Genomic DNA, 8,965 nt, shown 5'->3' with positions numbered 1-8,965 from the left:
TTAGTCCAAGGTATTTAGTGTCCATGGTGCCAGGAGGCTTATGTCAATTTTAATTTTGATACTTTTGCTAACTGTATGAAAAAATGTATGTAACTATTATATTTTATATATGCCTGATGTGCAGATTTTTTAGTGGAATAAAAAAAAAATGCAAAACAGCCAGATTGTTTCTTGCAGAAGGGACAGTCTATGCTCAGCTCAGTGAATGAAATCGGGTATCCAGGCTTCCCGTGGCATCTCCCCGCCTGCTGTGTGCGAGGGAATTATGCCATTCTAGCCTAGCAAATCAAAATTCCCAAAGATCCTGTTCACGATAAAGTGAGGACAGGTTAGTATACTTTAAAAAACTGTGATCATTCATATAAGTTTATTATTTTTTTGCAGAAAGAAAATTGTCTGTCCCTTCTGCAATACCTGCCTGGTCATAATTTTTCAATGAACTTTAGTTGCACTTTAAGGTATCATTTCCACAAACTTGTAACAGATGTGTTCCATCACGCATTTCTCTAAAACCAGCATTTGGGTACATTAACCCTGATTACCTTTCAGGATCAGGTTAGTACACACCCTGATCAACATTATTAAGTCTCAAAGAAAGGAGACTTATTTAATACCCAAAGTATATTTGTTTTTTTTTGTTTTTTTATGATAAAAGAATCTGAATTGATTTAAATCTGGATTTTATACTGTTTGCTTCTGGTTATTCCCGCTATGCACAAATAGTCCTGACTGGAGTTGACCCTCAGTTACCATTGGAAGAGCTGCCTAAGGACAATAACTTCCTCTATACCTAAAACCTGACTGAGAACACCAATTGTTTCATGAAATCTAGTACCCACACCTTTCCTTTATCTCCCTTCCAAGAGTATAGATACGTGAGAACTGAGGAGCACAGCATTCAGCAAAAAAAATATCAAACACTGATTTGTGATTAGATTGCTGCCTTGACATTTAATGCCTGGTCTCTTTAGTATAAAGCCTTTTACTCTTATCCTTGGATTAGAGATTACAGACAATTAGAGGTTTCTTAAAATCTTCATTGAAACAAATAGCCTTATTTGCTCCTGATTTGATCCACTTTGTTAATCCTCCCACTGTAGGCTTATGTACTGTGTTTTTGTAAATGTTCTCCTGCATACACCATTTCTTTTGTATAAGACCTTTTTACATGTGTGATATCCTTGAAAAAAATGTCAGATCTGAAGGATCTCCTGGTATAAATACTATATCCACAACTCACAGTACATTGGCATGGTCAGTGGAAGAATACCTCGTACATTGCTGACCAGTAGGAAATGTCATTCTTACAGATAGCCATTGGTATCATTGTAACTGACCCAAGAGATCCAAACTGTATATGGTGTAAGGAAACCTTAACAACCTCTGGAGGAACCCTGGAGGAATGAGAAACACTGCAATAAACCATCAGGGAAAACAACTCTGAAATAGGGACAATGCACTATAAAAATAGAATAATTTTAGTTAGTGCAATAGATGACAATAACATTTTAATTTGAAACATTTTATTAACCAAAGAAAAACTGGTAACTGTGCCAGAAAGAGATTTGGGAGAACACTTGGCAATCATTAGGGTGGTGGATTGGCATGAATCAGGAAAGCTGAACAATAAATTAAAATGTTGAATGCTTTTGGCAATAAGAAACTGGCAATAAGACATGCTAAATCTGCTGACTGCTATCTTTAAATACTACAAAGAAATGATTAAATAATCAAAACACCATTTTTCTGGCGATTGGGTTTTTCACTGTTTGTCAAATGAGCCAAATAACAAGCTGGCCAGTTGTAGTCCTATGCGTATTGCTATATGACAAAAAGATAGGAGTGACATTGGTTGCAACAAGTAACAAGAACAGTTTTATCTTGATATAGTTTTGATCATAAGTTTTAACAGAAAAAGGAAACATAGAGAGAGAATACTTTTGTGGCTAATGAGTATCCTTTCCTTTCACACTGTACTGACATGTCAGACATTATACATTGAATAAATGTTTTGTATTGTGAAAAGTCACTTCAAACATTCTTTTGAGTAAGTGTTTCAAGCTGAAATAAAACATATCAAAAATATACTGCAGGTTACAGACAGCCTTCTAAAGCATTTCCAAATGTTAGGCGAATGTATGGTATCTGTCATTTATTTTTTAGCCTGCAATCACTAAAATTTGGAATTCTGCTGAAAGGACAATACATCTACATGTCAGCTAAAGATGTTGTAACATTAGAATCCTCATGCAACCCACAGTTTACTTTTGAAATGGTGACATAATCTAGTGCTGAATGAGAAGAACAGTTTAGCTTTATTTTCATAGCGAGTCTTTATGCTTCAGCAGGTAGAGTGGGCAGAGAAACAGGAACGCTGATGTTGAATCTCATTGTTAGATTCCTTACATATTACATTTCAATTTTTCCATAGAACTTTGCAAGATGAATGCCAGTGCTAAGATAGATATACCAGACATATATGCAGTGAGATAGACATTACCTCCACTTTCCTTGTACAGCACTAGTGGAGGATGTCCAGTCTAGTACAATGTTTCTCCATCTTTATAACAAGGGGGAACCCTTTAAAAAACTTTAGGGAACCCCTGCAATAATTACTATATCCATAGATCACTGTATATTAGCTTGGTGATTAGTGGGAAGAATGCTTCCTACATTACCGGTCATTGAGAAGAATGCCACCCTTACAGATAGCCAAAAAGATTATTGTAGAGGCAATTACTCAAAGTATTGGATACTAACAAAGCTGGTAAAACATGCTCCCTTTTCTTATGCTGAAAGTCATAGGAGGTAGAGCTTTTGTTTTTAAGTGACTGAGTGGGTAGGTAGCAAGCATTCTTTTCTAAGAAAGCAATTGCTTTGGATGGAATTGCCTAGCAATAAGAAGTCTCAAAGAAAAACATATGGGAGTGCATAAGTATAAAGAAATTATAACGTTCATGAATTGAATTCAGCGCTGAAGGGTCTGTTTGCTAGGTTACCATTTAGTAAATGAGGCCCCAATATGTGATGCAGACCGAGAAATAACTAAAGTTTTGTAGACTGATCCGTCTACAAATACAAGAATGCCTATGTTGTCTGTGGATAATTTAAAAATGATGGATACACTGGAAAATGTTAAAAAGGACAAGTTTACATTATGTTAAACAGCAAACAAGTTTGCTTTGTAGTTGATGGTTTCAATTAATGTAGCCCAATAAAGGCATTATTTTATTAAGCCTACTCAGAAGCATCTCTACTTTGTGTCATTAAGTCACCATCTTATTAGGTTTGTTGATTTGTTACCTCATTTATTGCTGTCCTGTAGCTCTTTGATATTACAACAATATTTTTTACCAATCCAGTGCATGCTGTAATGAAGATTGAAATGTTGTGCTATTTAGGCAGTAACCTATTTGTGTTTATTTCTCATTAATTATTTTTATGTCTGCTGAGAATACGCAATGTACAATTATTTTACCATACTTTATTTGTTTTTTCTTTTATTATAAATTGCACTCTTGGCAGCCCACTAATAAAAAAAAAGTTATATTAACCAAGAGAATGGAAGTTAAAGAAGCAAAGAAAAATTCAACGCCTTAGAATAAATGGGTGAAGTACAGTACAGCTAATGTTCGAGGTTACAAACTGCCTCTTAGGACATCCCACACCAATCATATACCCTAACAGAATATTCAGTATGTTACTATTTACTTTGAAAAATGCAAAAATCTTGCTTAACAGATCAGATGCCCAAAAAATGTAAAACTTTGACAAAGGTCATCATCAGCATATTAGAAGTGAGAGATCCAAAAACCAACAATATCCCAATGATATTAGCTTCTCCTGCTAATGCAGAGTCTCTAAGCTTATCAATATGCAAAAAAAAAACAAAAAGCATGCATACTCCCATTTTCCATTTTCTGTTATATATAAAAACATTTATATTTCTCCTGTTGCTTTTGATTGTATTGTCAATTTTGTCAATTGGTCCACCTTACTGTGGGATGGTCCTTATTTTTGTCTTTCTTTACTAAAATAGTGAAATCAAAAAAACATACATACCATGCTGAATTTCAGAATAAAACAAGTTGATCCTATTAATAAAACTGACATCAAGTTTAGGTTTTCTATACACATTCATGCATATTTTGGTGAAATAGTGCCCTGTGTACATGCAGATCACCCACCCAGCCCCATAAACTTGGAACCTAATTGCTGGCAGACTATATCACCAGTTTCCCTGCTCTTCGTGTCATTGTTTTAGTAATACAAGCGGACAGTCTGTCTCTTCACTTTCTCCAGCCTTGGCATGGCGCTGGAATGATATCTGATCTTTTCGATCCTGCGGCTAACTAATAAACGGGGGTAGGGGCCAGCACAAGTCAGTTGACCTAGAAAAACAGTAATTATAAATCCAAACTTATTTGTAATGCATGGCATAGCATTTCTTACAATAATTTCTATTATGCTAATGTAATTCTAAGGTTATGTAAAAAAAATTTATAACCTCTAGCAAAAAATGAATGTCATATTGGTGTACTCATTTCAGCTGTTCTGCATCCTACTTTTTTTTTATAAAGAAAAAGATACTGTTACATTACATGAATGTAGTATTGGAGGAGCCAGTCTTTTTATCTTTTAAGTACAACTGTACGAGTTATTCTGTTTTCTACCCTAACAGATTGCTTCTCTGGAGACAATGATCATTTCTTGGCTATCCGTGAGAGGAAGAACTGGAAGTCCAGGTTTATTTACAGTCACGTGCAAAGCATTGAGAAGAGTTTGGACTTAGAAAGGCAGAAAATGCCTGAACACAAGTTTCACTCTCCAGCCAACCAGAAAGGCAGTAAACTCTTTCCTGCATTTTATATGAAATCAGCTTTTCCCCGATCATCTCACAACCAAGCCCTTAATCTGCTGGCTTCAGAGGATCCAGATGTTGAAATAGAAAATCTTCCTATTCCAGAATCTTGTGTGATTTTAGTGGTAAGTGCACTATTCCAGTTAAGGCAATCATTGGCTTTTATACTCTAAAGGTTGGGAATGAGAAGTATTGCTGGACAGCAATCAGGCTAATGTAAAGCTGCAAGGGAAAATAGCAGCTGGTGAAAGAATGAAAAAAATCGAATTATTTTTTAATATATAATAAGATAGAGTTTTATACTAAAAAGCCTTTGCATGTATATACTTACTTTGAAAGTGTGTGTTTATTGAACGTGATAATGTGTTCTGTCATTTATCTAGTCATGCACAAGAAGAGGCTATGCTTTTTATTCCACTTGCATATGATTGGGTATTCAAAATAATCAGTGATTCACATTGTTTCCTAAGCTCAATGAAAATTACAATTAAATAGTGTCTATTTCTGTAGTCCTCATCAAACCAAGCATTTCATGGCATGTACAGATATATTGCATTGCATTGTATTGGAATAAAATTCTCCTGGTTATATATCTGGTATGTTGACCTGTATTATAACTCAAGTAAAGTTTTTAAAAACACAGCACATTTGAAAGCAACAAGCCTTTAGTTAAAAGCTCTGAATTATGATCTTACTGTATCAGAAACACGACATGTAAGAAAAAAAATATTAAAATAATAAAATCAAACTATGGCCTTTTGTTGATGCTCACTTTATTGTGAGTAGGTACATCTGCTCATGCTATGGTGTCACCTATTCCAATGTTTTGTCTGTCAGGCGTTCCAGGGCCACCTATACAAAGTTTTACTATTTTGTCCCTGTTTTGTATGGAATCTCACCCATAATTTATATCAAAATCGAGTGCATTTGGCCCCAGAAAGAGTGTAACCCAGTATTCCAGTATCATTTTCTGAAGCCATTCCAAAGCCCAAATAACATTAGGTTTTTTTTGGATCCTCTGGAAATCTCAGATAATCAGTTGGAGATGAAAGCATGAAGCACATCCATAAAACTAAAATCCAATTTAACCTGGTACAAAAAAAACTGTATCACAGACAATGCACAAGGTGCTATTAAACGGTCCCTTCCCTAAAGGGACTACAGACTCTTTACCTGAACCCTCCATGGGTGATGCTCCTGACGGGACAGGTACTCTGTTCCAAATACTCAACCACCTGATCCAGGTAGTTCCATTTACTCACAACCATCGACTGAAGCCAGGCTCTCCACTGTACCTACAAAAGGCTCTTCCAAAGGGAGACCCCCTGACTTAGGGAGAGCCAGACCGTAAGGTCATTAGCCCTCCCTCAAAAACCTTGAGACTGCTGCTGTAGGCTACCTTTTTGGGTGTAATGATAGCAGGCTCAGCTTTTACTTACCTGACACTCTGTAGTTTGTTATTTTACTCCTCCCAAAGGAACTTGGCCAGCATGGAAGTAGGGTTTTGTGCTATTCTTTGTGAATTGTCAAATTTGCAAATATAAAAAGGTAAAAGCACAGTGCATAAGTTATTTGTTTTAATATGTTTAAAAATTAAGGTGACTTCTTGTAATCTACCTTTGAAGAATAAACTATGACATATACTGTACATTGTTATATTCCACTCACCTAACATGTTCCAGGAAAAATACAACATTTTTAGGATGTGTTGTGCATGGGTTTATTGTATCTTTGTTTCAGTACTGCATCACATTTGTGCTGTGCTGTAGGGCAGATTGTGATTTACCTTTCCAAATGCTGTATAAAAAGATTTTCATGCACACATGTGAAGCAGAACATGAGACAATGAACCAACAGGTACACAGAGTGCTTATTGTACATTGTGTGTGCCATAATTAAACCACTGAGGTTGGTGTACTCTGGGCTTGAGATCACATTAATGCAATGATAGAGCCATGTCTGGTGCCATATCCAAAGTAATAATATGCTGGGTAATTGCTGATCCAGCACTCTGTGACTAATATATTATACATCATTATCAGGTTATAACACATATGTGTACACATATGCATTACTTGCAATTTAGATTTTTGTAACCTGGGGCAAAACTGAATAGGCACGTCTGCACCTTTCTTTGAACACCATTACTGGTTCATTGTATATTTATATATTTTATATATGGGTTTCTTTTGGGACAGGCCTGCTTATTTTATACCAGCTTCTTATTACATTAAGAGTCAATTACTGGCTTCCATTTTCTCATAATTAAGTTACCTATTTAATGCACAAAGAGGAGAGCTGAGTGGTCTGGACAGTATATCAATCAGTAGCATAAATCATAGCACTTACCCTCCAGCTCGAGCTTTTTCCAGAAACATGAAAAATGACACTTCATCATGTTGTGTTTATTGTAATATATTTTACAAGGAATGTCCCATATATACAAAATAAAGAAAGAAAAATTATTCACCTGTCAGTTTTCTGGTCTTTTTGGGGTTCACATGCAGTTACATATTTCAATACTTCTCAGAGACTTCCCCATTTAAGTGTGTCATATGGCAGGGACACTTTCACCCTTCCAAATGTCTTATTGTAGTTTCCCAGTGTAAATATGTAGTATTTCTAAACGTTGATCCTGTTTACTGGTATTTTGTTTTTTTGTTATTCTTGAAAACAAGAAATAGGCAATCCTTTCCAGATTTCATTAGATCTGACTGAATCAGTTGAATTAATGGATGGCTTTTTGTGTTCAGTCAAATTTTCATTCCAGGAGTACAACACTTACTACTTAATTCACATCAAGTGTAAATCATTTGAATATAGGTCAATATTGCTGGGGAGGACAAGGGGCACCTGTTGGAACATGTCCCAGTTGAACAAAATTGTTAAAAGCATTTAACCCAAAATGACGAGGGGGCGAAAATGTTTCAATTTATTATAATAAACACCACATTATAGGAGACCATCTTTTTTATTGGTCTGTATGCTAAGGTATTTTAAAAAAAGAAAAGATACTGAGTACAGATAAAATGTCTATGGCATACCTGGATAGTGTGATTGCATGTGTGGATGATCATGCATATGGTGCTCTCTTAGTACAGTGCACATCCAAATAATGATACAAGCCCAGGTCATCCACAACACATTATTAGCAGGAACCAAATGCCCAATAGATGTCCAGAAGGTCCAGCTACAGTCTTCATGCTCTTGCAGTTAACCACAGAAATGGCCCATTTGGTTTCTGCTGTGCACCTCCCTGTCACTTCACAATGAAGAATGTGTTTGGTAATTAGTTGGTGTATGATGGGGAGAATCCATGCCAGTATAAACAATGCAAATATGGGGGCTTCTTCTGTGCCTAGATGGGGGCTAAATTTGATAAATTGCCCAGGTCCTCATTCGGTCATAAACAATCTCTGTTTTTTTAAACATATATGTGTATTGTAAACACATAATAAAAACCATGATGGGGAATATCCTGGGCATAGCATCATAACTATGTTTTTTTGGGGAGCTCTTGCCCCTTACTCATTAAAGTATTGAACTAGGCACCTTTATATCAAATCCTCATCTATGACACCAATATTGTCTCAGAATGTGGCTTTGTTGAGATCTCATGATAATTGGAGCTGAAGCCTTTAGGCTCTGATTGCTAGAATAGAGGCCTATCATCAGCTGCTCTCTACCTTATACATATTGATGAATGTTCTCTCAGCCTATCTCAGGCTAATATTTGGTATTTTACAGTACCAGAATATGGCAGATTAAAGCCCCTAGCCTTTTCTACATGGATCATTCTCATATGGGATATGTGCTTTTGTAGGCTGTTGTATGATTCTATTGAGCTCTATTATAGATCACGTGTGTTCAGAGCTTTTTTTCCATAGGGGACTCCTAATATCCATATTCTTTTTCTTGGAAGGTCATGTTTCAGAAACTCAGGACCCAGTAAGCATGGTTAAGCTATAGAAGTGCAAGTTGGACTTATATGATGCTAGATTGATTGGAGGATTGCATAAAAATGTGAGGAACTAAAGCCTTTTTTTAACACAATCACTTCATTTCAGGGGCTCAAAAGTATTTGGACAAATTAAAAGCTGAAAA

The 8,965-nt window shown here is 35.9% G+C and overlaps 1 protein-coding gene across 1 annotated transcript in view; it reads left to right on the top strand.

Annotated features, from left to right (window-relative positions):
• Positions 1-8,965, top strand: part of PTPRR (protein tyrosine phosphatase receptor type R) — a gene marked incomplete in the record, with an annotated part of 85,590 nt that overhangs the window by 5,921 nt on the left and 70,704 nt on the right. Inside the window, 1 exon segment of the mRNA XM_072401367.1 lies at positions 4,682-4,986. Coding sequence (XP_072257468.1) covers positions 4,682-4,986 — 305 coding nt within the window.

This window comes from Pyxicephalus adspersus, chromosome 2 (genome assembly GCF_032062135.1).
Source record: "Pyxicephalus adspersus chromosome 2, UCB_Pads_2.0, whole genome shotgun sequence".
NCBI classification, from domain to species: domain Eukaryota; kingdom Metazoa; phylum Chordata; class Amphibia; order Anura; family Pyxicephalidae; genus Pyxicephalus; species Pyxicephalus adspersus.
Note: the sequence above shows the minus strand (reverse complement) of the source record. Positions and strands in the feature narration are given on the sequence as shown.